General features: G+C 42.2%; 1 protein-coding gene across 2 annotated transcripts in view; it reads right to left on the bottom strand.

Moving 5' to 3' along the window:
• The window catches only part of SUFU (SUFU negative regulator of hedgehog signaling), a 72,718-nt gene extending 46,239 nt beyond the window's left edge, over nucleotides 1–26,479 (bottom strand). The window contains exons 1-3 of one of the 2 annotated variants that reach the window (XM_077349556.1): nucleotides 26,150–26,479; nucleotides 13,066–13,200; nucleotides 2,062–2,198 (exon numbers count right to left, since the gene is read on the bottom strand). In XM_077349556.1, coding sequence (XP_077205671.1) covers nucleotides 2,062–2,198; nucleotides 13,066–13,200; nucleotides 26,150–26,295 — 418 coding nt within the window. In that variant the 5' untranslated portion in view covers nucleotides 26,296–26,479. The remainder of the gene's footprint in view (nucleotides 1–2,061; nucleotides 2,199–13,065; nucleotides 13,201–26,149) is intronic. The other variant, XM_077349555.1, reaches the window with a different exon arrangement.
• Nucleotides 26,480–27,242: the final 763 nt, after the last annotated feature.

Raw genomic sequence — 27,242 nt, 5'->3', positions numbered from 1 at the left:
TTGCCTAACACTAAATGTGATAAACCATTTCATACGCTGCAGAATACAGTACTAACCATAGACTTGTAACAACCCGTAGATTCAGATTATCTACACAAATTTCAAGACTTTTGCGCACAAACACACACAAAAACCCCAAATAGACAATAAAGACTGCTTTAAAGCATTCTCTTCCAGCTTAAAGTCTCCACAATTTTATTTTCCAATATTTTCAAGATCAGATAGAACATCAGCCCGAATACTGCTGATTAACAGTTTTAATGATGTAAGCCTTGCAGTCACAGTTCTTCAAAATGAAACAAAGCCACAAAAGGCCCTTATTCTTCTGGCTTGTCTTTCTGTCACAATATTCTGCATCTCAAATGCTCACTCAATTCTATGCTGATCGATCCCTGCGTTTTGCTACCCAGACTCCTTTTCCTGGGAAATCCTAGCTGTTTGGAGCTGGTTTTCAAATGCTAATGTCTCTGTAGGAGACCCACCTGTTTGTGTCTATTGGAGCGCTGACTACTTAAAAAATGTCTCTTTTCCTCCACACAAACCACAAAATTCACACTGACTGCTCAATTAAACTACAGAAAACCACCCATGTGAAAAATGATATGAAGGCCAATTTAAATCCGTAAGAGCCAGTAAATCCAATGTTAAGGGTTGAATGTGAGTCCCTAACTCACCATATAGTGGCATGCAAGATCAGCTTTTCTAAGGAAGTCCTAACAATAACTAGCAAAACTACAATTAAGAAAAAATTTATTACCAGGAAACTTTTTATCTGCCTTGGGTTTCCACACACTGGGAAAAGGTGAGGTTATAAATCATGTAAATAAATTTAGCAACAAAACTGAACATATATATACTAAAGGATTTTGATCTGTACTCCAGAGCTCTACTTAGAATCTTACAGCTCCAAATGTTATGACAAATCTATCCAAATTCTGAACATAAGAGCAATATAGAAAGTTTGGAGAAAAGTAGAATGTGGAAAACAAAAGGGAATAATCTACACTAACTTTTGCTTTAACACATTAAAGGAACTCTATGGTGAAACTAATTTAGGAGCAAAGGCTAATTAGCTGTCACTGGCAGAATACAAGATTAAGTAAAAATGTATTTCTGCTAAGGTTCCAGTCCATATATACACAGGTTTATTTAAAACAAAACCTGTTTAAACATGTATCTGTGATCAGCAGATGGTTGCAGATAATTCTCTCAATAATATATTTGTGTTAGTCTTATTAGGGTGTCTTCAAAAAAACAAAACAAAACAAAACAAAAAACAACCCTGAAAACTACATTGGTGAGAAAATGGCCAGGAAAGTTGTGCTGCGGGGAAGGGCAGCATACGAGTACATACATAAGGTTATCATAAAGAGAATCTGATTTTTCCATGATGGTTGTGGTGAAGTATGAGCGTTAACACTGCAGTATCTGAAAAATACCACATTTCAGGAAACACAATGCAGAAATTGATGTTTAAAGCCTGGGAAAAAATATGATAAATTTCAGCATTATGAAGGACTTGTGGCTCTGGAGATAAATATCTTCACAATCTGGGGAAGGGGGGAAATGATCAAATTTAGTAGTTCCATGAAATCCAGCCCTTCTATAATCTCTTTAAATACACTTTTAATTATTCACACAAGTAAAATACTTATTTGTCCATTGAAACTCATCACTGGAGTAGGGAATTAGTGCGGGATTCATGACCAGGAACTAATATTCAACAGCAAAAGCCCTGCTCTACATAGAAGGCAGTCCCTATCAGCTTACTTTACACAATTAACTATCGAAATTTTATGGAACCATAAACATTTGAAATCTTTTAGGCTACACTTGCCAAAATTAAAACACACACACACACACACAATACATAAACCAACTAGAAAAAGCATTTCAAATTCCCATATACTAGAACTAATTTGTGAAATAAAATGATCTCCAGTCTATTAGAAATTAAGATTGTCACATGGTGACAAAATGAATAAATATACCCAGCTGTCAAAACAATCAGGTGATCTATTAACAATTAACTACAAACTAAACAATTTAAAGTTACAGTACCTGATTGGAAGACATATCTAGCTAAGCCTTGCATTAACTCTGCTGGCCACGTAGGTGGTGCAGATTCCCCGGTTTCACGCTTAAGTCGAAATGTCAGTTCAAATCCAAAACCACTTGGCCCATCTGGCCCAGTAAACCTGGAGGAAATTGAAAACAGAAGAGTCACAGTGACATATCACTCACAATGAAAAATGAATTGTAAACTGAAAACTGCACTCTACCATCATCACTCTACTGTATATTTTATAAAGTAAAACAAAGGAGAAAAAAAACCCACAAAAGGATTAAACTCGTTTCACAACAGCTGCCATGACATCTAGTCACAGCCTACTCAGGAGCAAGAAATGATAGAGTTGATACAAAATTAGGTGATAAGGGGACAAGTATGAACAAAAATCATGAACAACATGCAAGATTTGCTGGCAGAATCAACAGAAAGAACAGTTTCACCTGCTTCCCTCTCCTCACTGCAACCACTCATTCTTTCTGTCTTGCACACTCAAAATATTTATATTCTGTGAATTTTTTAAAAAACATTAAAATACAGGTTATTTAAAGTGTTTCTTAAAGGCCTTTCCATATTGACATGGTGGCTTACCATATATAGCAGATAAAAACATAAAATATCTGTCCCTCTTAATAAAGCAGTAAGAAGGGTTGGGGTGGGCTGGGTCCATGATCAAAACTCCCGGATTGGCCCCTTGGCCCCGGACTGACAAGTGGAGGGGCCAATCGGAAGGCGCAAAGCGCCTTCTGATTGGGCCCTCACCAGGACAGACCAGAGTTCCAGGGCAATCAGGACACATTGCTGCCAGTCTGCTCCTGACCACTGCAGGGAGAGGAGGTCAGCAGGGCTGCCAAGGGGAATGAGAACAGAGGCTTGGACAGGCTGCACCAGCCCTTTTCACCCCAAGGCTTTCCTAACTGTCATGTCCAACTGTAAATTGCCTCAGAATACTGACAGAGCTGGCCGGAGGCTGCAGAGTGCTCCCCCTCCCCCCCCTTCAGGCCTGCTGCGAAGGAGCCTCTGACAGGCTCTGAATGAGGGGAGGGAGGCATTTCCAAGAGCAACGCAGGGGAGCCTGAGGGCCTTCTTTTTGAGGGGGGGGGACTTTTCCCTTCTGCCAAACAGTAGGCTGACAGGGGGGCCACAGAAAAGCCCCTTCTCACTTACGGCCCATGGGTTAGACATAGCCAAGCCATGTGTCTTTCTTCTTTGCAACTCTCTGCAGATTTGAGGCCTACTGCACAGCATTATTCTGCAGACGAAACTGGATACTGTTGCAGAGTTTCTTTTGTTTCCTGTTTCATCTGCACAACAACCTTTTAAATTCAACAACAACCTTAAATGGGAAGCCTTAAATGTCTCTTCTCTATCACAATCCTGTCTAAAGTAGCCCTTTCTGCCTGAGGAACTGATCTTTATACTCTGCAGGTGAGCTGTAATTCCAGGAGCTCTCCAGGTCCCACCTGAAGGTTGGCTACCCCTGGTTGGAAATATTCCTGGAGGTTTGGAGGTGGGACTTCAAAATCGTACAATGCCTCAGAGTCCAGCCTTCAAAGGAGCCACTTTTGCCTGCAGTTGGGAGGGAGTGGTGCCGGTGTGTCCCTCCTGGACTATGGGCTATGGCCAGCCCTTACCAGCAACTGTTTGTATTCTGGGGCGTGGACAGGGAGACCAGCATCAGTCCTGTGGAAAGTGCAGGAAGATCTAAATAAATATTTACAGCCTGAAACTGTAAATAGTTAACAAGTAAATGGCTGGAGAGACATGAGAACTGAAGAGACTTTTTCAACCTTGGCCTGGCAAATAAAAAAAAAACAGTATAAAAAACCTTACTAAGGTCAAGACTGCTGTGCACAGAGAGTCTTCCTCTTGGGGTTGACACCTTCCATGTGAGGCTCTCTACCCCACCTCCCTCATGGGGAGTCTGCTATGGGGAGAGGAACGGAAGACGATTGGAAAATGCTTTGAGACACCTGAGGCCTGCTGGGTCACTGCGGCCCATTCCCAGTTCTCTCAGACCTCTCACAGCCCCACATCCCTCACAGGATTATTATTGTGGGGAGATGAAGGGAAAAGGGGTTTGTAAACCGCTTTGAGACTCCCTTGGGTAGTAAACAATACGGTACAAAAATCTGTTCTTCTAAGGAGCAATCATGAAAGAAGCATGTGGGCACATAACATTTTATCAACAGTGAAAAAATGGAGAAGAAGGAACAGGGTGGACACCTGTGTACTGTGACTACCCCATGTGTATTAGGGGCAGAGGGGCATATCGGTGTCTGTGGTCTAATTCACACAAGAAGGGAAATGATGCAAAACTGGGAGGAATTGGTTGCCTTGTAATCTTCCCCTAAGAAGAGTCTCCAGTCTGATTTTCCCTTCACATGGCTCTGGAAAACTCATTGTTAACCACTATGCCACAATTCCCAAAGGTGAGTCCTGTCCCACACTCAATGAACATTCCAAACCACAGGTTCTTGACACCCATATCTCCACACCCATGCCCTCATTTGCCACCATGCCATCACAACCTCCCACACAACACACATATTCAACCCCATCCCCTTACAGACTGGACAACTCCTCCCCTTTCTCTTCCCACTGAAAAGCTCTAGCACCCGTTGTATTCTTGGATACAACGGGCTTTGCCCCTAGTAGCATACATAAAATACATAAAAACAAAAAATTTAAATCACAGTTTTTAACTGCTTATAATTTAATCATATACAGCCTTAAACAAAACCATCCGCTACAATGTCCTAAAGATCGAAAGTGAGGGAGCTAAGTGTGGTTCTCTGGGAGTTCCATAATTGTGGGGCTGCTACTGAGAAGGCCCCTTCTATTTACCCACCAAACCAGCTTCTTTGATTGACAGGATGGTCAGAAAGGCCTGTGAACTTAATTCCTGGACAGGAATTCTTCAGATCTCCTTTTTGCCTATGACATATCCTACCCTGAGAACAACTCTAAATAATTGTTATTTGCTTCTGGTAATATAATTTAAAATATAATATAATATAATTTAAAATCTTACATAGCAAGAAATGAAAACATGATATTTAAATCAACAAGCTGCATGTCAAACTATAAACAGATGAGCAAAATTCATAAACTCATGCTTGAATTCTATACTAGTAGTCATGATAACACAACATTATTTCCAGTGCACTGTTATCAAAGCAGGATCAGAAAAGGCCACTGTGCGAAAAATACAGTGGGAGCTAGCCTTTTTCTCCCTGACCCCAACCATGGCAGGCTTGCCGAGGCCTGGTGAGGCCACAGCAGGGCTGATTGGGGCAGGAGAGGCGCAGGGGGTAAGCTTCCTCCTTCCTTCCCCCTGATCCAGGCAGGTCTGCCAAAGCCTGGTAAGGCCATGGTTGGGGCTGCTCAGAGTGGGGGGAGTGCTGGCAGGGGTGGGCTCATTCCCCCCCTCTGCAGCCCTGATAACGCATGGTGAGGCCACAGCCAAGGCTGTTCAGATCAGGAGGAAGTGCTGACGGGGCAGGCTCCCTCCCCCATGACCTGGGCAGTCCTGCTGAAGCCTGGCAAGGCCACTGCCAGGGCTGCTTGGAGCGCTGGTGGAGGTGGGCTCCCCTTTCTCCCAGGTTCACAGTCTCAGGCCCTCCCCCCAGCTCCCGCTTACTGCCTGGCTTACCGTGGGCTGGGACTTCTTCCACATGGAAGAAGTTGGAGGGGAATGCCGCCAGCGGCAGGAGAGCCAACCTGATTGGCCGTTAGTTGGACGGACTGCCATTCAGATAGGTGATGAGTCCCAATTCCTTCCAGAACTCCAGTCAGGCTTTATTAATGTTACAGATGACTTGAGACACTGATCACTGTTTCTGTTGTTTTATTATTGCAGTTATTCTTTGATTATTTTAATCATTATTTGATCATTGATATGCCTGATGGTCCCTGGTAGGCTGAATGGCAGGATTTACACATGAACATAAAATAAATCTTTTAGAACTACAAAGTCTACACAATCTTTTAGAAATACAATGTATGCATAAAACATATTTAACAAGCACATCTAACCTAATGGAAGGAAATAAATATTAATATTGTGTTTTTAAGAACAGTCTGTAAAAAGCTCATGTTCACTTGCAGTTATTTTGGCTTGTGCATTAATAATGCTAAAGGGAAGGAATTTCAACACAAGAAAAGTAATATTAATGATTTACAAGTTTTTGGATAAGAAAAAAATGATATGTTCGATATTTTTGTAGATTTCACTGTTTTTGTCTCCTTATATTCTAACTTTACAACAATTCTATGTCTGAAATAGACCCTGCCTCCCTATTAGACAAGTAAGGTAAAGGTAAAAGTATCCCCTGTGCAAACACTGGGTCATGTCTGACCCTTGGGGTGACGCCCTCTGGCGTTTACATGGCAGACTCAATATGGGGTGGTTTGCCAGTGCCTTCCCCAGTCATTGGAAAAGGAGGAAATTCTTGGAATCTACTAGCCAGGAATACTGCCACACACTAGATGATTCCATATTTTAACTGCAGAAATAATGGAAGCATATTGCATTTCCCAGGTTAAACCCAGACAGATATTTTAATATTAAACATACTGCTTTGCTAGATAAATACAAATAAATCTTCAGAAAGGCATATATTGTTGCATATCACCTTCAACAAAGGAATTAAATCAAGAGGACTGTGCTGGTCTACTATAGTGCGATAGGAGAGAGGCTGGCTTAGAGAGGGGCTAGTTAAGCCTTAGATTATGTTACTGGGTGAAGGGATCAAGAGAGCCCCTGGTACAGGTGGGATCCTGAGCCTGAGCCTAGTAGGGGACTAACCGGTTGTTGTGGATTAGGTTAGGGAAGGGGGTGGGATAAGAGGGAGGGCTTAGGTTAGGTGAGAGATGTAGCAGTGGGAGGAGGTTCAATAATAGGGGGGCAGCAATGTACACAGGTCCAAGAGCACCTTGGTCATGGGTTACTCACGGTAGTAAAATAATAGTAAATTGGACTTGAGCTGTGAGGGTTTTTTGCGAATAAAGTCTTGTCGCTCCGCCAGGACTTTCCTGCCATGATCTGTGATGTTTGATGACTTCAGATGGGAGGTGATGTTTGATGGCTTCAGATGGCTCTCTTTAACTTAGGTGGACAAGTTGCTGCGGTTGGTGAGGGCAACCACTTGCCATCTGGATCCCTGTCCGTCATGGCTGCTCAAATTGGGCGACTGACGGATAGGAAGCTCCTTAAGGGATATTGTTAACCTCTCTCTGAAATTGGGAGAGTTCCCCAAAGGGCTGAAAGAAGGCAGTGGTCTGCCCTCTTCTGAAAAAGAAAAAAAAAACGGATCCACAGGACTCCACCAACTACCACCCAGTCTCGCACCTTGTGTTTCTGGGTAAGGTGGTTGAGAGGGCAGCTAAGGACCAGCTCCTGGCTTTCCTGGAGGAAATTTTGGCCCTTGACCCATAACAGTTGGTCTTCTATCTTGGCCAGAGGGTGGAGATAGCACAGGTCACCCTGATGGACGATCTTTGGTGCTATCTGGATCATGGAGTTTTGGCTATCCTCATGCTGCTCAATCTGTCAGCCACATTCGTTGTGGTTAACCATGAGTTATCCCACCTCCTCGCCAGAACTGGGATTAGGGAGACAGCCTTACAGTGGCTGGTCTTTTTTCCAGCACCGTACAGAGGGTGGCAGTGGGGGAAGAGTTGTTTGGCCCCTTTGCGATCCCCTATGGAGTGCCACAGGGGATAATACTCTCCCCCACACTTTGTAACATCTATATGTGCCCTCTGGCACAGCTGGTTTGGGGCTTTGGGCTGGGGTGTCATCAATACACTGATGACACCCAGCTCTATCTCCTGATGGATGGATGGCCAGACTCCCCCTGGAAACATTTCCCAGATATCTGGGAGCTGTATCTGGATGGCTCAGGCAGAGTCACATGAAACACAACCCCTCCAAGATGGAGGTCCTGTGGCTGGGTAGAAGGGGGCAGGACCAGGAAACGCACCTCCCCTGCCTGGATGGGGTGTGGCTTATGGCTGTACCTGTGGCCAGGAATTTGGGGCTGATCTCTGATGCCTCCTTGTCTATGAAGGATACAGCTGTAATGATTGTTATATTTAGTTACCTCAGTAGAAAAATCCCTTGCTTTGGGGGATATTAATAGTTTCCTGCATTATCTACTAGTGCTCTCCTAGTCTGTAGTCTATCAAAACCTTTACAGAAGATTAACAGGAAAAAGTCCATCATCCCCCACTTCAATACTCACAGAAATAACTTTAAGAACATCAAAACTACACTAATCTTTGCCTTAACCTCCAGTTTTCAGAGTTTTCTAGTTCAAAAGTCAAAGCTCTTTGCCAAAATGCTTACATTCTCACATTAGTAGGTAATTAATTTCCTGTACACTCCAGCGCATGATGGCTGCGTTACTGAAAGTAAAACATGAGAAAACGGTTTCCTGCTGAACAGGAGAACAGCACACTGTGCATTTATTTCTTAGGGATAGAGCCCTATGTGTAAACATTATGTGAAAAGATCACCTGAAAAACATTGTTTTTGTAACGGGCAACTCTACAGTTATTAGAGGAAGCACAAGCAGCACTTCAGGGCAATTTTTCAGTGTAATTTGAACTTTGTTTTCAGAAGCTAAAACAGTGCCAACATACACATCACAGATTTAAAAGTGGACTAAAGACCCATTTAAACCATCCAGTTCAATCCCATTCAGTAATGTCTACCATTACTTCCCAAGTTAAGGAGTCCCAGAATATTGTTGACCTATGGAAGGGTGGATCATCACATTCTTACTTTTGTGTATAAAAAGGGTGATGTCTATACTTTAATGCAAAGATCACAGCAGGAATTACTCTGCCATATTTGCTTATGTCATTTTTAATTTAGTGTAAAACGTTTAAAGACAGAAGAAAACGTTTTGTGATTATTTATAGTAGATCTTCTCTTACATCACTGTAAAGTAAACATTCTCTGTACACTGTTAGCACATAGGAACTTAAAATTAAGATGATGTTGCTACACTGCCAAATTATATGAAACCAATATCTTCATTTATTTTGCATATATTTGCTCCCTTAGGCAAAAGCTACATGTTGTGTTATGTTTTGCTTTCTAACAATGCCTGGGGCACGCTGCGTATGAGCAGAAGAAAGGCATGCAAATAGGCTCTTTCTGTTCTTACACCTCAAAATCACACACCAATACATAATCCATATGAAAAAGCAATGGTAATTGTCAGCTGAAAAGGGACCAGAAGGGAAAGGATTAATCCTTCTCAGTCCCCTTCTGTTCACACCCACTATAACCCAGGCAGCTTTTGGTTAAAAGAAATCATGGAGGAAAGAATCACAGATTTTCCATTAATGTGAAGTCTAAGCCTTAAATAATATTTTATTTTAAGATTGGTCTGTTGATAAATCCCCTTGACTCACCTGGTAGCCAGCTGAGGAAGATCAATGCTAAATTACCCAAGGAACAGTATTTACATTTAAGAAAACACTGAAATATCCAGGGCAATATCAGATTTCTCCACCATTTCTTTGGTGAAAATGTTTATACTCTTCTGTGAACTCATAAGATTATTATACAAGTTATTTGGGGCTCAAACATAACAGCAATTCAACAATATCTAGTACTGCAACTCCAGTGTATTGGAGCGTATTAATTGGTTATAATTTTGGTCTATTTAAAAAGTGTCCCTGATTAAAAAAACAAACACCGCCATCTGATTAAAGTTAATTGTTAACACATGCAGTTTCTATCTTTCCCTTTCTTGCCAGCATAGGGAAGAATGCCTTTTCTAAAGTGGAGCCAGAGAGAGACCGTAGAAGAAAACACAAGCTGAAAATAGGACCTAATACAGCTATTCAATGAAATGATATTTAATAAAGTTGTGTTCAAAAATATTTTTAAAGTCTTAATCTATTTTAAATTTCTATATCTTACACATCAATCACATTGATAATGCACCAATAAGTTCCTACCACAATGGGTTCCTAGGTTTTATGCCAGAGGAGTTGCGTCAGTTGTGGGAAATGGGGCCTCGGTGGCCTGACATTTAGTTCCTGAGATTCGGGCAGTGTTGGTCGCCACTCTCCAGCCAGTTGAGTCTTCTTGAAGTTGGATGGGTATTGTTGTTGTTGTTTTTTACTCTAGATGGGTGGGTTAGAGGGAGAGGGAGGGATGACATGTCATTTCTGTTGACATGTCACTTCCAGGGGCATGGCAGGGAGGCTGGCCAGTTGACATCACTGTAGAGTAACCTCGAAGCCTGCACAATTTTTCAGGGGTTACTCTACAGTCAAAAGGCTGAAAAAGACTGATTTGCAGTCACCAGTACTATCTACCTACCTTTATCAATTTCGTATTGTCTAATTAGCTTGCTGGGGGGTAAAAGGTGATGATTGGCAAACCACCCCATATTGAGTCTGCCATGAAAATACTAGAGGGCGTCACCCCAAGGGTCAGACATGACCCAGTGCTTGCACAGGGAATACCTTTACCTTTAATTTTGTATTTAACTTTTGACAGCTTCATTCAAACTGTTATTGAAAAAGTAAAATATAAGACCATATGGAAGAAAAGGACTAAGAAAATAGTGGGCCACTTCAACAACTAAGAAGTAGATCTAGCTAGCATTTATAAAAAGCACAACAACAACGCCCAAAACAAAGAATTCTATAATAGGTCTGTTCAAAATAGATGCTTAACAATGTTTAATGCAAACCATGAACAGAAAAGCTGACTTCAAATCCCGATGTGCAGTCCTTCCTTAAGTATAGTTTTAAAATTTAGTGATAGTGAAACCACAGATATGCCTATATACAGGCATTATACTAACCAACAATTTAGAAAGAATCTGTTCTTTGAAATGCGCAAAATTGCTTTCTAGTTTCACAATGTTACATACTACATCAATTTTTTATATACTAGAGAAATTCACATTTGTCATCATCTCACACTGGGACCTGGAGAAGCATTATATCACTGACGCAGGGCACAAATTATCAGGACTGTCAAGCATCACCAAATCTCCTTTGCCTCCCCCAATATTTCACCCAATATTTTTTGCACAAATTAGTTGACAGAGGAGAATGTGCAAGACCTAATAAATCTTCCTTCCTTGGCCTCACTGAAAATGCTGCAAATAGTCAGCTGAGAGACCTGCTACAAAAAGAAAGAATTCTTTCCATTCCTGCAGAGCCTATAAACAAGCACAAATAAATCTGTTAGAACAAGACCATGAAACCAGCAGCTTTGGGGGTCCAACGTTTTGCAGTTACATGGAAAACAAGCAGGGAACCAGCTTCAGTACTTTCACTGCAGAGGTACAGAACTCCATGATTAAGAAAATAATAGGATAGGTGCTAGCATGCAGCTGCCAAATATCTCAGGGATCCAGAAGGTCTCAGCAAGAAGTACCTCCTTCTAAACTAGAAGTTAGTAGTCTAGCCAGAAGTGCAGGGCTGGCAGTGTCTCAGGACAGTAAATGAGCCAAAGGAAGAATAAGTCAGAAGCAGCATTCATATAGATAACAAAAGTGCCAACATATATATATCAACCATTCACAAACTACACTATTTATACCAGTGTCTCTTTCCTCCCCACACCCCAATCACTATTATTGGGGAAATCTTTTGCACTGAAAGGCAGAGGAACTTATTCTCAAAGGATGTATAGGAAGATATGCTGTGGCTAGCTTTGCCCAAAGCCAAACTTAGTAACATTCCTTTTATTAAAACCAGCCCTCCTTGTAAGTTTAACTACTATGCTGTAAACATAAAAGACATTTCCCTCCACACTTTTTTTTAAGTATCCAGTTCTAAAATCTTTAACAATAGGGAAGTGTTTTAGTTCCAGAGACTGTGTGAGTTTAAACATTGCAAGGCAGCCTCTCTGTAGGTGGCCTGTCTCCTACATTAACTACCTTAAACAAATGACATTTTTAAGCCAAACACACTCTAGACAAAAAAAAAAAATTCCATGAGGTGGCCCTGGCTTCAAGGGAGGTCTACCACCAACAGAGAATAGGAACTATGAACATGTGCCTTGATGCTGCACATGAAGGAGGAAGGATATACAGCATATGCAGAAAATACTTAAGATTCACAAAACTGCCTTAAGCAAATATGTGAAAACTGGGAACATTCAACAGTGACAGACTGTCATGACTGTTCTATCAGTTCTTACTCTGTATCAGAAAGTCAAATAAGGAGACAAATGGAATGCTGCAAATAATAAACTATGGATTAAAAAAGAAGGGAATTTCATCCCTTTTAAACAATGCAGCCATAAAATTAAACTCTATCCTGTTAAACTGAAGACTATTAAATTTGTTTGCCATTACTGCACAAAGCACCTTCACTGCACAAAGCACCTTTACAAAACATTTAATTGAAAAGGACACTTATAATCAGCAATTATCTCTTTACAAACAATTCACTTTTGTAAAGAAACTATAAAAAATATTTACATTTAAGCAGAATATAAAATCTACACTCGTATCACAAACTGCAAACCAGGAAAAAGAGGGCAGCTATATTTCAGTCTGCATATTTTTATGAAAGGTATACACTTAGTTAAGAAAGGTGAAATACAAATATTTTAACAAATTAACAGTCACACAACTTTCTATATCCATTTGTAATACAAATATTCTAGTGCATACTAAATTTATTCATTTCAAAACCCCGTGTCTTTGCACTGCACTTGTTAACGGGCATGACCAGTCACTAAGTCGTTGTGCCCGGCGAAGCTGTGCCTCTAGCAGACTCTCACCATTATATAGGCAATCATGTTGTATTCTAGGGGTTTACAAGCACTGGATATACTGATGAACAGTTGCCTAAACCTATGCCACATTAATTGCCATAGATAGGTCAGCTTCTAGCTCAGCAGTATGAACAATTAAATATAAACTGTTAACAGTTAAATAGACCGGATGAGCCCACAGATACCCCAACTCAGAAACCAATCCACAGTAAATGAAAAAAGGACTCACTCGTGTACTCTGTTGTCGCCATACAAATCACTCAGTCCAAAGCTTACATAGTGCCAGTGTTCAGGAACGTTTAATGCTGGACTCCCCAAGTTCCTGTACATACTGACGTAGTCCAGAGGATCAGGTCCACCTAACCTATTTTGTAAAAAGGAAAAAGAGGTAGATGCAGCTTAGCGTAGTATATTCCACTATGAAGAATGCAGCATAAATCAATCCTTTTATTAAAAGGTACCATCACAACTACAATGTTGTTATCCTTCCTGCAGTATTTAAAGCATTTATTAGCTGCCTTTCTACTTTGTGCATCCCAAGGTGCCTTACAATGTAAATAAAGTAACCATTATTCATAAAATTTACTATTTAATTAGTATTATCAGTAAACAAAAACTAATTCAGTCATCTGCAGTCCTGAATAAAATTCTGTTTAACTGACTTCTGAAGATCGAAAGTGAGGAGGCCAGGCACACTTCCCAGGGGAGGCTGTTCTATTACTGTGGGGCTGCCACTGAAAAGGCCTTCTCTTTATGTCCTCAAGTAAATCAGCTTCTTTGATAGGACAGTTGGGGGGGGGTGTCTCTCCCAGTGACCTTAATTCCTAGGCAGGAATTGCTCAGATCTTCTTTATATTCCAGTTTGTGTATGATATGACCTGCCCAGGGAACAACTGTAGCAGTAATTCTTTTTCATATTAAAGATTATATATTAGAGCCTTTTGTGGCACAGAGTGGTAAGGCAGCAGATATGCTGTCTGAAGCTGTCTGTCCATGAGGTCGGGAGTTCAATCCCAGCAGCCGGCTCAAGGTTGACTCAGCCTCCCATCCTTCCGAGGTCGGTAAAATGAGTACCCCAGCTTGCTGGGGGGTAAAGGGTAATGACCGGGGAAGGCACTGGCAAACCACCCCGTATTGAATCTGCCATGAAAATGCTGGAGGGCGTCATCCCAAGGGTCAGACATGACTCGGTGCTTGCACAGGGGATACCTTTACCTTTATAGAGAAAGCAAGAAGCTATAAATGGAAGACATGAGATTTAAAGTTAGATTTAAAGTCTCTTGTATATCTGACAAAGGAGCGAGGAGGGCCTCACCCTGTGATCTAAATTCCTGGGCAGGAACATATGAGAAACGACAGTCCTTCAGATAGTAATTTACAGTTTAGCCATTATAACAGTATTTAATGTTTTACTTAATGTCTGCCTTTCTCACTGAGACTCAAGGCAGGCTCTCGAATTAGAAAGCAATTCAGAAAAGCTAGCAAAATACAGACAACAAATAATGTAATAAGTAGATGACAAAACTAGAGAACAAAGTGATAGAAACAATATAATAGGGCAGTAAACAATGTAATACTTCTAAAAACAGCCTACATTTGTTCAGACTTTGAAATTACAGCTCATTTCTATGTCTTCCTGAACAATTCCATTTTACTACCACCATATTTCCTTTACAAAAAACATCCTTCTGACCAATTCTGTTTTATACAATTTGCAAAATGATAAAAATGAAGGCCTTCTTGACCTTGTCAGGTAGGCCGTATTCTGCAAGGAAGCAGTCATATCAGTGCATGCTTCTTTTAAAATATCTGAAAGGAATACCCGCATAGCTGCTAGCATGGCTCATGAGGAAATTGGTTCATGAGTCAAATACAGCAGCAAGCCATAGGAATGAATATATGAGTATTAGAGCCAGATAACACACGAATATTAGACCCTACCAAGTAACAAACAAGTATGGATGGAAGGATTATTAGAGAGCCTTAACAAAAATAACATGTTAATTACATATTAATCAGTTTTTCTTCCCCAAAATAATTTCAGGTGTCTAGCCCTAGAGAAACCCAGTTGCTCATGGACAAAATATTTATGGAGTAACAAACTTTTCCATTTGCTATGAATAACTCGGCCACTAGCACAAATAAAGTAGGCTTAGTAGTAACTGGATCACTGCAATAATCTCCCAGATTTCATGATGTAAAGGCGACAGGCCGATCGTCAGGACTAACCTATTCCATTTTCTAATAGATGCTCACTCACCAGTAACTGTCTCCTTTTGATACTAGATCCTTCAACTGGGTACCCACCTTTTTTTCCCAAGGTGAGCAAACAAGGAACTAGTGACACTGATACTTGAATGTGTGTGCGTGCGCGCGTGTGTGTGCACGTGTGCATGCACATGCCGTGTGAAGTTGTTGCCAACTCATGGCAACCTCATAGAGTTTTCAAGGTAAAAGACATTCAGAAGTGGTTTGCCACTCAAAAGTGTTTTGTTTCCACTCAAAAGTGGTTTGTTCTTACCTTGGAGGCCTTAAATAGCTGCAGACCAGAATACATGGACTAAGACCTCTTCCTGTATTGTCCAGCTATTTAAGAGCAACCACCTGAAGCCTTGTTTTCCGTGCTCTGACTGCAGAGGTGAGGCAGAGGGTAATTAAATAAAGTTCTTTTTCAGTGGTGGCCTTTGGAGGGCCTCCGCTCCCTGAGGCACCTCAGGCCAAAATATTTTGTTTTCCTCAGGCTGAGAGGCTTATATGATTTCACTGTTTGTACTTGCTTGTACTTTTAGAACAGTTTAATGGATATTTGTAGGCTGCTCAGTAGTGTACACTGCTTTTATGCCCTTTGCTTCTTTAGTAGTGACAGTTTATTATGATTGTATGGCATTATTCTTACTTGTGAGTCACCTCCTGCAAGCCTCTGCACAGACAGCATCCTACATTACCTAAAGAAATGAACTGGCCATACTTTTCTTTCCCAATTGGCTGCTTACAATTAAATTTCCATACTAGACTAACTACGGAATAAGAGCTGATATTGTAGCAATTAAGATTTTTTTAAACGCGTAAAGCACTCCTATGAAGACAAAAATACCTAGCCATCCCTCCTTCTTTTACACGTTCGCTGGAGAGACAAAATGTCCCAATGTCCACTTGTTCTGACTTTGCATCCCTCAAGCCTCATGAACTACAGGATGTTTCAACAGGAAGATAGAGCAGATAAGAAGAGCACAATGAGACAATAGGAGGATATGCAATGGGCTCAGGACACCAGCTGCTTAAGCACCGTCTGCTTTTACATAGGCAAAGAAAACATTTGTTGTAAGGAAGAACTGAAATAGGCAGCTTTGTGAGACATGCCATAAACAGAAAAGCTTTGTGCGATGTCCATAAAGATGTGCCATTGCAATTCTGAAGGACATATATCCCTAAGTACAATTTTAAAGGGTGATTTTTGGACCACCAGATGTCAGTCTCTGAACTATTTATTGGCAAGCTGTGTGCCTGATGCAGACCACCTAGTAGTGGTGTTTCTCACTGCCAAAGGCACAATTTAGTTAACCCCATGAAGCCCAAAGAAGAGAGAGGAAATGTCATGTTAAAGCAGCAAAGGCAACACCACTTGACTCTGCTAAAATAGGAACATTTTGGATATTTATTCAATTACTCTACAAGCAGAAACTTTCATCAATTAAAGGCTATTGCTTTCCTGAATCCGTTTCATTACACAGGAACAAAGAGTTATGTTAGTCTACACTAGTTTCCTCAAAAATGGTTATAGCATGTTCACACTAAGAACTTAACTCAGAGAGAGAGAGAGAGCACATGCATGCACAGGAACAGAATTCATCATAACTCCTTATCATGTGAATATTACAGGAATTGGGGCCACTATTTTCCCACGGTGTCTACATCCACTAGACACTGACTAAAGGGCCAAGCTACAAGTGGCACTGAAGCTTGCTGAATGAATTTCTCAACATGGTTTTGGCCCTTAAAAAGCAGGCATAGCGATGCAAGTGTAAGAGGCTGTGATGTACGGGAAAGAGGAAATTAATTCTTTCCCAGCATTATATCTCCTAACAAAAAGACTATCCATTCCACTAATTTTAATCTAGGTAGGGGGAAAGGCACAACATAGCTATTATTTTTCCCCAAGTGTAGAATAGTAGGATCCTTTTTTATCAGGGAAGGAGGAGGAGAAGAAAAGAGGTAATTCTCTCTCTCTCTTCAACACCATTGCCCTCTTGTACTTCAGTCCCCCACAACAACTTCTTAGAGTCAAATTACATGCCTGGAGTTCCAATAATACCTGTGACTACTTGTACCATATGAAGCATAGCCAAGAACATTTGGTTATCCCCTCAAGAAATCCTTCAGGGGGAAGACACATTAAATACTACTACTGCTATAATGTGTAGGAGAAAATAGAAGAGTAAGGCCTATTATGCATGGGTATTTTCCCTTGCATTTACCATGCATATCCATTGGGTTTTCTTTCAGTGCTCAGTTTACTTTCTGGTTGCTATTTCTCCAAGTTTAGCATCATAGAATAATAAAGTTGGAAGGAACCTCCTGGGTCATCTAGTCCAACCCCTGCACTATGCAGGACACTCACATCCCTATCACTCATCTACTGTAATCTGCTACCCCCCTGAGCCTTCACAGAATCAGCCTCTCTGTCAGATGGCTATCTAGCCTGTGTTTAAAAATTTCCGAAGATGGAGAACCCACCACCTCCCGAGTAAGCCCATTCCACTGAGAAACCGCTCGAACTGTCAGGAACGTCTTCCGGATGTTTAGATGGAATTCCTTTTGAATTAATTTCATCCCATTGGTTCTGGTCTGTCCCTCCGAAGCAAGAGAGAACAACTCTGCTCCATCCTCTACATGGAAGCCTTTTAAATACTTGAAGATGGTTATCAGATCCCCTCTCAGTCATCTCCTCTCTAGGCTAAACAGACCAAGCTCTCCCAACCTTTCTTCATACGTCTTGGTCTCCAAACCCCTCACCATCTTTGTTGCCCTCCTCTGAACATGCTCCAGTTTGTCTACATCCCTCTTCAACTGGGATGCCCAAAACTGAACACAGTACTCCAAGTGAAGCCAAACCAGAGCAGGTCTGACATGACTTTTTCTTGCTGAGTCTTAGAAATCACAGCTGCTCAAGGACCCAGTGTTTGATTATTTGTTCCAAATTTTTGCCAGCTACAGATGTCAGGCTGACAGGTCAATAGTTACCTGGATCCTCCTTTTTCCCTTTCTTGAAGATGGGGACAACATTTGCCCGCCTCCAATCATCTGGCACCTCGCCTGTTCTCCTGAGAGTATTTTGTGCTGATTTTCCCTTGTTTTGCTTCCAAGCTGAAGGTCATTCAAAAGCATGCAGATGCCCTTGGATTTTACCCATCCTTTTGTTACCCCTTTAAGGTCATTTCCCTGCCCACATTCCACCCACTCTGCACCTTCCGCCATCCTCCCCACTTCATCTGCATACAGAGCCCATTTTACTCTCATTGTTTTACATTTTTAAAATTATTTTTGGTAACGGGCATTCGTTTAACGATATGACACTACCATTAGTCTTGGATCACTGAATAACAAAAATTAAAATGGGGGAGTTAAAAGGAGCTGTAAGAGATGTAGATCCTTGCTGGTATAAATTTGAAAGGGGGATTCGAAAGGTGGCAAATAGCAGTGTCCCCAGTGGCAAAAAAAAAAGAAAAGAATTCATTGCTGCATGCAAACAAAATAAAGGGCGGAATCAACAGCTGCAGAATGAAACTGACACGAGATGTAAAAAGAGAGACAGTTACTGGGATGGGAAGCCTAAAACTTTGAAAACATTTTTCTTTTTAATGCTTTAGTTTATTGAACACAGCAGTCTCCAGAAGCCTACCATTAAAATGGCAACTAAGCCACATGGACCTTTGCAAACCGTTGAACTTAAGAATTGCTTGGACTTGATCTATTTGAAGAACAGAGTGTGATCATCACAGGGAAGACTTTTAAAAACAGCCAAGATCATGACTCACATGGAGGATCAAATTAGAGAATCACAAAGATAAAACCATACAAATTTGTAAGAAAGGGCAGGAAATTAGCTAGGGCAGGCTTTCTCAACCAGGGTTTTGTGAAGCCCTGGGGCTTCTTGACAGCCCTGGAAGGGTTTCCTGAATGGGTTTGAGGTAATTAATTTTTATATGTGGTCATGTCAATCTACCCATCCCCCTCTCATCCTAAAATGGCCAATGATGGGCCTTTAGGGGGTAGGAAGGGGAGGGCCCCCACGTGGGCATGTTCACAGCTATGCTTCCCAACCATATTCTGCACCATCACACCATGTCTGGGCTTTCTCAAAGCCTGAGGACTGTTACAGGTTTTTCTCAATGGTAAGAAGATTGAGAAAGGCTGAGCTAGGGCATCAGCAAAAATACCCCCCCACACACACTTTAATTTTTCCCTATTTAGTGGCACAATACTAAAAAGCTTATGACAGAGGACTCCTCTCCCATACAAACTGCAAGCCCTGTGCAAAGCATAGTAGAGTTCTAACCAACCTTGCACAGCTGCATGGGCACACACACACACACACAACCAACAGTTGGCAATTCCAGTGTCAATGGGTTCTATCATGCGTTCTGTATACTTAACACGTTCCACCATATTGTGAGAGCTTGTGACTCTTTCCCATTTTTCAGAGTGGCTAATAACACAGCAGAGCATCCACTAGTGCTCAGCAATAGAGAAAATGAGGCGTCTGAGCTTCCTGTCAGTTTTTTAAAAATGGTTTTACTCCATTGCCTGCATTGTTTTCTGTTCGCTTTAACTCAACAAACTAATGATAAAATGCCTGTACAAAACCTGAACCATGAGGATATAAATGGAAGGTGTTTCCTGGACTCTACTGTGTAACAGTGATAAGGCAACCGTGTAATTAAAAAAAAAATCACAAGTGATGTTCCACCCTGATTTAGAAAAGTGCAGAATTTTTACACTGTAGCTGCAGAATAAATACACTGGAGGAAAAATAATGGTGCATATGGCAGACACCAATTCCAATGTCAAGATTAAAGGCTTTCTGCTCTGAAAATCGGCAGTAAGACATGTGTGCATAATGGGCCTACATCACGTTACACAGAATCACCTAAGCTAACAACAACCCCCTATGTTTATGTGAACACTACTCCAGAGAACCCACTGGGACTCAGTATGAGTTGATTAATGTTCTATAGCATTCTACCGTTCCACAATGCTGCTTACTGTTATCACTACATTGTTGTTATTGTCATCACCACATTACAAACTGAGTTACCTGCATCGTTTCTGTTTCATGTAAATCACACTGAGTCTTTGAGGAGGGTGGTATATAAATAAAATATCAAATAAATAATTATTGTAGCTACCACTTTAATATAAAAAAACAGCAGAAGATTAATGACAGAGTCCCTTAAATTAATTGATTGCTAAAATAAAAATAAGAATCTGTTCTAGGATATTTACAGAGCACAAACCATGCAAACTAGTTTTTGATTAAAAATGTAGACAATCTTATAGCATGCTCCAAAATAACGTGTTACGGCCCCATTCTGGACATTCAACCTCAGCATACATGTCTGTTGTACCAATAAAAGATTGATATTCATAGAAAATACTAAAGACATAACAGTACAAATCCATATATTTGGGTGCCCTTAATAAGTAGCCAAAACATCTTAATGATGGATGAAGAAAGTAGCACTACACTGTACTACTGAAGAGCACAACTATAACATTGTTATAGACTGTCATTGTTAGAGACTGCTATTTGCACAGAAACGTGCCTCAACTACTAGGGTAAAAAACTTAACACACTATAATCTTCAAGGGCATCAGTTTGAATGAACAAGGCCAAGAAACACATCATTGTCACAAGGCATCAGCCAGAACCCAAAAGTTCTTCAGATATGAAGAACAAGCCACAATTTGTTTGGGATAATAAACAAGCATGTGCAAGCATGCCTTTCCACCTCTGCTTACACACTACACTGAGATTGAAGACTTCCTAAAACCTAACATCAAAATAACTGCTATTTATTGTGACATATGAGTCAGGTTCTAGAGATGGGAGGCCAAGAATGGGGCCCAAAGGAAAAAGGGAAAAGCAACATTGAAAAGAAACTTTGTCCTAAGTATTTGACTCATTCTAAAAGAGAAACATGGTTAAGACCATGTTTTTTACACTCAAAACGTATAGCATGAAAATGCACGTTATTTTTTTCAATTTTCCAATGGAAAAACTTGGAAACTTTTGGGAGCATTGGGAAAAAAATCTTATACTGTGAACATACACAACATCTTCAATATGTTTTTATTTACATGTAATAATTTTTCCAACATTCAATTATCTATGTTTAATGATAACACATTAACAAGGAGTTCAGCATTAATATCCAAACATGCTAGTAGTCTTGCATCTTATAATTCCATGGAGTCACAAATATACTTTTCTTTGTTTACTGCAAACAATTTTTTATAACCTTCAGCTGTTTTCCATATCTCTCAAATGACAAAGTTTAAAGATACATGTACTACAAGAGCAGATGGCGCAGCAGTCTGTAACTCAGTTTGGTGTAGTGGTTAGGAGTGCGGACTTCTAATCTGGCATGCCGGGTTCGATTCTGCACTCCCCCACATGCAGCCAGCTGGGTGACCTTAGGCTCTCCACAGCATTAATAAAGCTGTTCTGACAGCTGTGATATCAGGGGTCTCTCAGCCTCACCCACCACACAGGGTGTCTGTTGTGGGGAGAGGAAAGGGAAGGTGACTGTAAGCCGCTTTGAGCCTCCTTCGGGTAGAGAAAAGGGGCATGTAAGAACCAACTCCTCTTCTTCTTTTTCAAGTATTGGGTATTCTTGCAATCTTTCTAATAGAAAACAAAAATATTCTGACTTATAAACTCCAGATATGCTAAACAGTATAATCTTGTATACTTACAAATGATGCATTTTATGTTGTTCAATTAGTAAAAATTGAATTTTTATGTTGTTCAACTAGTAAAAAAAAAATTTGGGTCTGAGTCAGACATGACCTGGTGCTTTCATAGGGGATACCTTTACTTTTACTACTTGAATTATTCCCCGAATTTATGTTTTTTTGTCTTGAATTTATGTTTTTTTTGTCCTGTTTCCTCCATGGAAAAAAAAGGCTTTCCATGATTACAAAATGTCTAGAAATTTCACATCTCTATCAGGCACTTTAAAACAACTACCGTTTATTCCTTGCCTACAATTGGGGATTCTAAACTATGTTTTCACCTGAGATATTTCACATTGTGACATTATTTTCCTGACCTGGGAAAGTAAAGCATCATAGTGAGAGATGGATGCTGGATGATATAAAACTTCCAGATCTGCAGCATTATCTCGCTTATCAGTCACTGAAGGATGCCATTGGGATCCTGGCTCTGTGTCACTAGCATTCTGACTGCTGACTGACATCTACCTTCGGACCTAAGCACCAGACAAAACAGCATCTTTGTAAAATAAGGCAGAAGTTATGTTCGTCTCTCACATCCTCTTTCTACTATACCACATCCCATGACTTCACAGATCTCCTTATAAGTCACCCATGCTATTCCCTCCAATCAAGAAACTTTGCCAAAACATTTAAACCTTCTACCAGCACTCTTTCCTTAAATCCTAAATAGCTAGAACCATATCGACAACTTCAGACACTTTCTGTCTCCTTGTACCAGATTAGTAACCCTCATGAGAATCCTCTAACAAGCCAGTTTACATACAAAAAGATTCCTGTTGGGACAACAATTCTCCAATTCACCCACATTATGATCTTCTCAAACTAGAACAAGCGTCAGAGTGAGACTAGGACTGAAGAGACCCAGGTTCAAATCCCCACAGCTCTAATGGGTGGCCATGGACCAGTCATTCATCGTGATCCTAATCAAACATTGTTGTTTCAACGATAAGCTAAGGGAAAGGAAAATTGTGCAGAGATCCCTGAGCTCCATGGAAGAAGAATGAGATAAAAATGTAATGGGCTGAACAAAGCGGCCCTGATATTCTCAACCGCATCACAGTGGTTTCTTCCCAAGCTGAAATAAATCTATCACAGAAACCAAGAAACTCCTTCCCTTTACCCACCTTACCTAATCCAGGCTTTTTCAACAAGGGTTTTGTGAAACTCTGCAGTTTCTTGACAGCCCTGCAGGAAATTTCTGAATGGGTGGGAATTAATTTTTTTATTTTAAAAAAATCTTAAACATTCATCAGGTGATATGACCATATATGGATCAAAGCAACCCACCACCCCTCCTCTCACAGTGGCCAATGATAGACCTGGAGGGGATGGGAAGGAGAGAGGCCCTGGATGGACACAGCTATATTCTGCATGATCATGCTACTTTAGGGGTTTCTTGAAGCCTGAAGAATGTTTCAGGGGTTTCTCAATGGTAAAAAGTTGAGAAAGGCCATCACTTCCCCTATTCTCCTAGTTTTCCATCTAAGTCTACTAGGATGCCATCCTGGATGATGAGAGAGATGCATGTTTGCACATGCAGGGGTGCTGATGATTCTGTGTTGGGGCCTGCTGGTGGACAGTGCCGCTGCCATATTTGGGCCCCCCATATGACTGCTGTGCTCATGAGGGACACTCTTCAGCAGTTTCTTCCATACTTTGGGGACCTAGTCCTGCCACTGATAACATGACCTGGCATCTCTGACTTGAATTATCTCACCATTTATTTATTTATTTTTATTAAATATTATTATATTCATTATGGATTGCCTAGCAGCCTTAGCCAGAGGCAGTCACTGCCACACAGGTGTCTCCAGCTTATCAGGCTTTGCTTGGCCTGGGTCCAGCCATGCACATGGCCTTGAATGTGGGTGACTCCCCTGCTTCCACAGGCAGGGGTGTTAGTTGAACCTGTCTTCAGGGACATGGGGGGAAATTCACAACACCCAGTCACTTCACGTTGTTACCCTAGGGTCCAGGATCACAGCACCTGGCAGCTGGAACATTCTGGCGAAGGAGTTTGCCCTCCTCCAGGGAGTGTGGGAGTGTCTGCCCAGTGTTGCACCACTGGCTCTCCAGTCTACCCTGGAGTTTTCCTCTTAATACACACACACCCCTGACCATAGGGCCTTACAGTGAAAATGCACCAACTCAGAACTTACCAGATGCTGACCTTTATAAAGTTTATATCTCCAGTACCTGTCATTACATTTTTATGGCACACATGGCCTAGCCCAACAAAGTCACATTTATGTCAGATCTAGCCCTCATAACAAATTAATTCAACACCTCAGTTCTATCGGCATACAGATGTGCAGGTGACCTCTCTTTCCTAACAAAACATGTACAGAATATCTAAAACATCTTTTGTATTCTTAGATTAATATATATGTACTCTTGAGCATATATCTAGACAGGGATACATTACTGTCTACAGACTCCAATGCTAAATATACACACATGCATTCTCAGAAACAAGCCATCTTTGAACCAGTCTGTATGCCAAATTACCAGTTTACATATACAGCTGCATGTCCCATTTTGTGAGGCTAATGCCCTCAAAAAGCATATAACCTTTGTGCACAATTTTGGATGTATGTTACCCATTCTTCATAAGGAAAGTTTAAATATTAGCCAAACAACCAATTCATTCTGAGGCCACAACTGTGGACAAGGCAAAGGCTGCCAGTTGCGGACTAACAGTGAAATTCTGTACATAGTTATACCAGTCTAAGCATAGTCTAATCAATGAGCTCCTACTAGAAAAACTCAGCAAAAGCAAGAGAGTAAAGCAGGCAGCAAAACAAACCAGGTATTAAGTATGATGTGTTTATGGGTGCGCCAACAGCAAAGGTTCGTGGAGACACCTGTGACATAGGATCGCCAAGAGTCAGACATGACTGAATGGCCACTGAAAGAGTAATCTGAAAGAGAGCCAGTTTGATGTAGTGGTTAGGAGTGCAGACTTCTAATCTAGCATGCCGGGTTCGATTCTGCGCTCCCCCACATGCAACCAGCTGGGTGACCTTGGGCTCGCCACAGCACTGATAAAACTGTTCTGACCGAGCAGTGATATCAGAGCTCTCTCAGCCTCACCCACCCCACAGGGGGTCTGTTGTGGGGAGAGGAATGAGAAGGCGACTGTAAGCCGCTTTGAGCCTCCTTCGGGTAGGGAAAAGCGGCATATAAGAACCAACTCTTCTTCTTCTAATCTGAAAACTGGACAGATTAACAGTGTAAACAGGTAAACTGTGTGTGAGGAGAATAATCTATTTGAAGGCTCAGGAGAGCATGTGGACTACAGAAGTACATCAGAAAAATTAGAGAATGGGAGAGAAAAGCAAACATGAATTCAGAAAAGAAAAATTAAAGTAGCGTAAGAAGAGGGGAGCACAGTTCTGAAGGTGCAGAGCAATTACATCACTTCAACTTTAATGCCTTTGTCACAGTCCTAATGTAGTAATTAGACTAGGATCATGGAGCCCAGGTTCAAATCCCCACTGTGCCATGAAAACTTGCTGGATAACCTTGGGCCAATCACACCCTTACCCACCTTAGAAGATAAAATATACAGAACAGATTGACAAAAGCCATTCTGGGTCCCCATGGGGAAGAAACTTGGGGTATAGATGGAGTAAGTACCTATTAAAAAAAACAAAACAAGCTCTCCAGCTAATCCTTCTAACTGTACAAGTAGCAATCATGCTAGAAAGGCCTCCAGCAGTTTCCCATGCACCTAGGGAAACTATTTGTAATAAAGTTTTAAATTTATTGCTCTCTCAGCCCTCCTCACACACAAAACACATCACCATATCAACCAGCCTGCTCCCTAACAACCCCAGCTCACATGCCATTCGTAGCACACACCAGATCAACCCCCACTTGATTACAAACCTACAGGCCTGCTCCCCCCCCTTCAAATCACAGAGAAGCCTTTACCCCCCCCCCCTTTTCCGGCGCCTCCGCATGAATGACTGAAAGTTCTCCCCCTGACCAGGTTCAGCATCCAATGGGGGGGGAGGGCGACGAACCACGCACCTTCCTGTCTACCGAACTATCCTCAGACCCATCAACTCCGCCCTCCCCTCCACGAGAAGCAGCATCCGTGCATCCCAAAGTCTTCCACCACCCAGGGGGACGCAGCTGGCCAGCACACAGACGGAGGCAGCCTTCCCAACTCCTAACCCCCCTCCCCCCTCTTCTTTCTCACGGCCAGCGCCCCCCTCCCTCCCTCCCGCTCGCCCAGGCCAAAGGCCTCCCGAAGCCCCCAGCCTCGCGGCAGCCCCCGGACCACTCACCAGTACTTGAGGATGGCGGTGACCTGCAAGGGGTTGGGCTGCTCGGGGTAGAGCCGCCGGCACTCGCCGTAGATGCCATGGAGCCCCGGGGGGAAGAGCGGGGGGAAGGGGGCAGCCGCGGGGCCAGCGGGAGCGGCAGTCTCCATGGGGAGGGCGGCTGGCGGCAGAGAGGCCGGCCCGGGCGCGCTAGGGGCCACGCGGGAGGGGGAGGCAGCCCCAGCCCCAGCCCCGCGCGCGGACCCCAAACGGCTGCTCCAAACTCCCTTCGCGACCCCAGCCCGGCCCAGGCGCCGACAGCAACACCCTCCTCCCACTTTGACAGACTTACGACCCCGCCAACCGCAGTCTAGAGGAGGATGCGCCTAATACGAGCCCGCCTTCGTCCCCGCCCCTAACTGAGGCGCGTACCTGACCCCTAGCGGCGGTGATCGGCAAATGCACTCTCCTTCTTGCTCAGCCGCCGACAAGCCCCGCCCCTCTCTGCGCTCGACTGAACTTATGTCAGGCTGCAGCAAGCAGAGAGAAAACCTCAAACTCCCGGGTGAGAGAACAAAACACGCCCTGGCATCTGCTCCTGCATGGCAGGAAGAAGGGGGTTCACTTGCGGACTCCTAGGCTATTACTTGTGTCTCCCTTGCCATGTGGGTTTCAGCATAACCATTTAAGCAAAACAGAGAAGAATGTCATTCTGGGTAGCAGTTTAAGGGTGTACCATGCAGTGCTGAAGAGACTTACACCTCTTGAGGGCCATTGACTTCAGTGGACTTTGAAGGGTGTCTCTTTTCTTAAGACTCAGCTGCAAACCTGCTAAAGGGCTGGGTTCCATGAGGACAGATTGCATTGTTGCTCATGCTGTGTGAGTCAAGCCTCCTTGTTGATCCACCCAAATGAGCCCAGAGAGGTAGGACAGTAGCTCTGTGGTTAGGGCCTTTCTGACAACTTGATCTTGTGTACACTAGTCTACAGTACATCCCACTGGGTGGATTGGGACATATATCCACAGTGTTGTATCCATGTACCCTCATCTTAATTATATTGTCTGGAAAGGAAGCTCTGTTGCAGTCAATAGGATTCACTATGAACATAAGAGCCT

The sequence above is a fragment of the Paroedura picta genome, chromosome 8 (genome assembly GCF_049243985.1).
Source record: "Paroedura picta isolate Pp20150507F chromosome 8, Ppicta_v3.0, whole genome shotgun sequence".
In the NCBI taxonomy this organism is placed as follows: Eukaryota; Metazoa; Chordata; class Lepidosauria; order Squamata; family Gekkonidae; genus Paroedura; species Paroedura picta.
Note: the sequence above shows the minus strand (reverse complement) of the source record. Positions and strands in the feature narration are given on the sequence as shown.